At 70.7% G+C, this 2,764-nt stretch overlaps 1 protein-coding gene across 1 annotated transcript in view; it reads right to left on the bottom strand.

The window, feature by feature from the left end:
* Window positions 1-2,764, bottom strand: part of LRP1 (low density lipoprotein receptor-related protein 1) — a 66,782-nt gene that overhangs the window by 39,416 nt on the left and 24,602 nt on the right. Inside the window, exons 10-13 of the mRNA XM_012732281.1 lie at window positions 2,029-2,209; window positions 1,085-1,307; window positions 382-583; window positions 39-164 (exon numbers count right to left, since the gene is read on the bottom strand). Coding sequence (XP_012587735.1) covers window positions 39-164; window positions 382-583; window positions 1,085-1,307; window positions 2,029-2,209 — 732 coding nt within the window. The remainder of the gene's footprint in view (window positions 1-38; window positions 165-381; window positions 584-1,084; window positions 1,308-2,028; window positions 2,210-2,764) is intronic.

Raw genomic sequence — 2,764 nt, forward strand, 5'->3', positions numbered from 1 at the left:
CGGCCCTGCGGCCCGGGGCCCCGCCGCCGGCCCCTTACCCAGGCAGGTGACGCCGTCCGGGGCCAACATCTGGTCCTCGGCGCAGGCGCACTGGCGGCTCCCGGGGGTGGCCAGGCACAGGCTGCTGCAGCCCCCGTTGTTCACTCGGCATTTGTTGGTTCCCACTGCAAAAGGGGTGCGGGGGGCCGGGCGAGGGGAGGGTGGGGCGGGTGGGCAGGGGTGGCCAGAGAGGGAGACGGGAAGACGGGCGGGGGAGCATCAACGTGAGGCCGCGGGCGGGGGAGCGGAGCGGAGAGGTGGGGTGGGGCCCAGAGCACCAGCGGGGTGCGGAGGTGTCCCGGGGCACCCCAGGCTCACCGGGCCGCCCGCCCCACCCCGTACCTTGCTGCTGCTGGGCGTCGTACATGCGGATCTCAAAGATGGGGGGCCGCTCGCTGCGCAGGAGCGTGACGGTGGGCGGGGCGCCGTCCGGGCCCCGCTCCAGGCGGTACACGCTGCCGCTCCGGTACTCGGTCCAGAAGAGGTAGTTGCCGTGGTGGCACAGGCCGAAGGCGTGGTTCAGCTCGGGGCCCTCATAGACGATCTGGGGGCGGGGGCAGGTGACCACCGGGCGGCGGGCACAGGGGCGCCCCCCACGCCTCCGTGGGCGTCGGTGAGGACACAGCCCTGGGGCCTGTGCCCGCCGGCCTCTCCCGTGCCACCCCGCCCAGCCACAGCCACGCCGTCAGCCGAGGGCCACGCGCAGGAGGTGACCCCGAGCCGGGCGCCGCGGAGTAGCGGGGTGGCCGGGCAGACGGAGCGCGGTGGCCATGCGGGAGGGCAACAGCCGGCCGAGACGCCAGCTGCCCGGCCAGTTTGCGCCAAGACACGGGCCACGGGGACCGAGGCCACGGAGGTGGCCAGGCCAGCTCATCGAGGGTCTGCGGGCGCAGAGGCGGCCCCCGCCCGGGCGCACCCTCAGGTCAGAGCTCGGGGCACGGCCACCACGGGCCCAGGCGCCGGTGACCGCAGCACACACAGGCTCGCAGCGCGGCCCGCACCCCCGGACACGGCCGCCCCCACGGCCTCTGCGCTCGCAGCCCACCTTGCGGTCCGTGCCGTTGAGCAGTATGGTCTCGATGCGGTCGTAGAAGGCGTCCACCCAGTACAGGCGCCCCGCCGGGATGTCCAGGCTCAGCCCGTTGGGCCAAAGCACCGTCTTGGAGGTGACGAAGACGTCCCGGTGCGAGCCGTCCATCCAGGCCCTCTCCAGCCGCCCTCGCCGACTGTCCTTGGGGTCCTCCTCCCAGTCTGTCCAGTACATCCACCTGTGGGAGCGAACGGTCAGCCTCCGGCTCCCGATCCAGGCACGCAGGCCGGCCCCTCGCGGGGTTCCAGTCTTCGTCCGCTCAGCAGCTGTGCCGAGGCCCCCCCGGGAGCTGGGCACGGTCCAGCACGCAGGGCGCCAGCGCAGCTGGGCAGGCCGGGCCCCTGCTCCTGGACCGGCTCTTTCGTCCCGCCCGGCAGACGGACAAGGGGACGGGTCCACTGAGTCACGCTGCAGAGCGACAGCCAGGAAGCAATGAAGCAGGTGACTTCGTGGACAGTGGCCAGGCCGGTGGGGTGACGCGGAAAGGGGGGCGGGGAGGGCCTCTCTGAGGAGGGGGCATGTGAGTTGAGGTCTGGATGCTTCAAGGAGCTGGACTGGCAGGTACTGGGGTGTTCGGGCCAGAGGAACCCCAAGAGCACAAGGCAGAGCGAGCTGTGGTGTTAGAGGGCAGGAGACACGATTCGAGGTACAGTTAAATGAGGTGCAGTCGAGAGGCGAGAGCTGCAGGGGGCTCGGGACCCCACGTCTGGGAAGCCACGTGGGTCTCACTCAAGGGCCGGGGCGCCAGGGGCGGGGCACAGGCCCGGGCTCCCGCTGCTCCCGCGGCCGGACAGCGTCTCCCTGAGCCTCCTCCTGCCCCAGCTCCCCGCCTGTCCGCCGCCTCACCCCCAGTCTGCGGGTGGTCCGGGGCTCCCGGCCAAGGCCCAGGGCGGACTCACCCGTTGAGCGGATCCACCACAATGGCCCTGGGGTGCGTCATCTTGCCCTCGATTAAGGTCTTGCGGGTCTGGGCAGCCTTCTCCAGCCTGGCCACACTGATGGTCTTCTTGGGGCCGTCGTCCGTCCAGTACAGATTGTCCCCCATCCAGTCCACGGCTACGCCTTCCACATTGTGGATGCCTGTGGGGGCAGGTGGACACTCAGGCGCCTGGCTCTGAGCCTTGGCGACGTCTGTTGGGGCGACTCACCGGGCGGGGGCGCGGGAGGTGCCCGGGCCCAGGCAGGCAGGCGGGGACAGGCGGGGGCACGGGGAGGGGGCTGGAGAAGCCGCTGGGCAGCGTGGGCAGAGTGTGCGGGCAGCCCGGGCCCTGACCCTGGGCCGGAAGCACCCACGGGCCAGTGTGACGCCGCAGCCGGGCCCAAAAGCCCTGAACCGACAAGATGAATAAATCAGGAAGTGACTTTTCACTTAGCCAAAGGCTTCGTCTCCACTGTCCTTTAAATAGCAGTCCCCCGGTCTAGGGAACCCCATTTTCCTGACCAGGAGCTACTTTTTGATTTCCCCAAAGTCTTATGATTGCTGACTGGGACGGTTCGCTGGGCCGTGGGGGTGGGGACGGGCAGACCGATGGGCTCCGAGCCCCACGGGGCCGAGCGCGGGGAAGCAGCGGCCCCACACAGATGGACATTCGGAAGGTGGTGCGCTGCCCACCTGCCCGAGCAGTTCAGAGGGAA

The sequence above is a fragment of the Condylura cristata genome, unplaced genomic scaffold, assembly GCF_000260355.1.
Source record: "Condylura cristata isolate star-nosed mole 26May11 unplaced genomic scaffold, ConCri1.0 scaffold00034, whole genome shotgun sequence".
Lineage (NCBI taxonomy): Eukaryota > Metazoa > Chordata > Mammalia > Eulipotyphla > Talpidae > Condylura > Condylura cristata.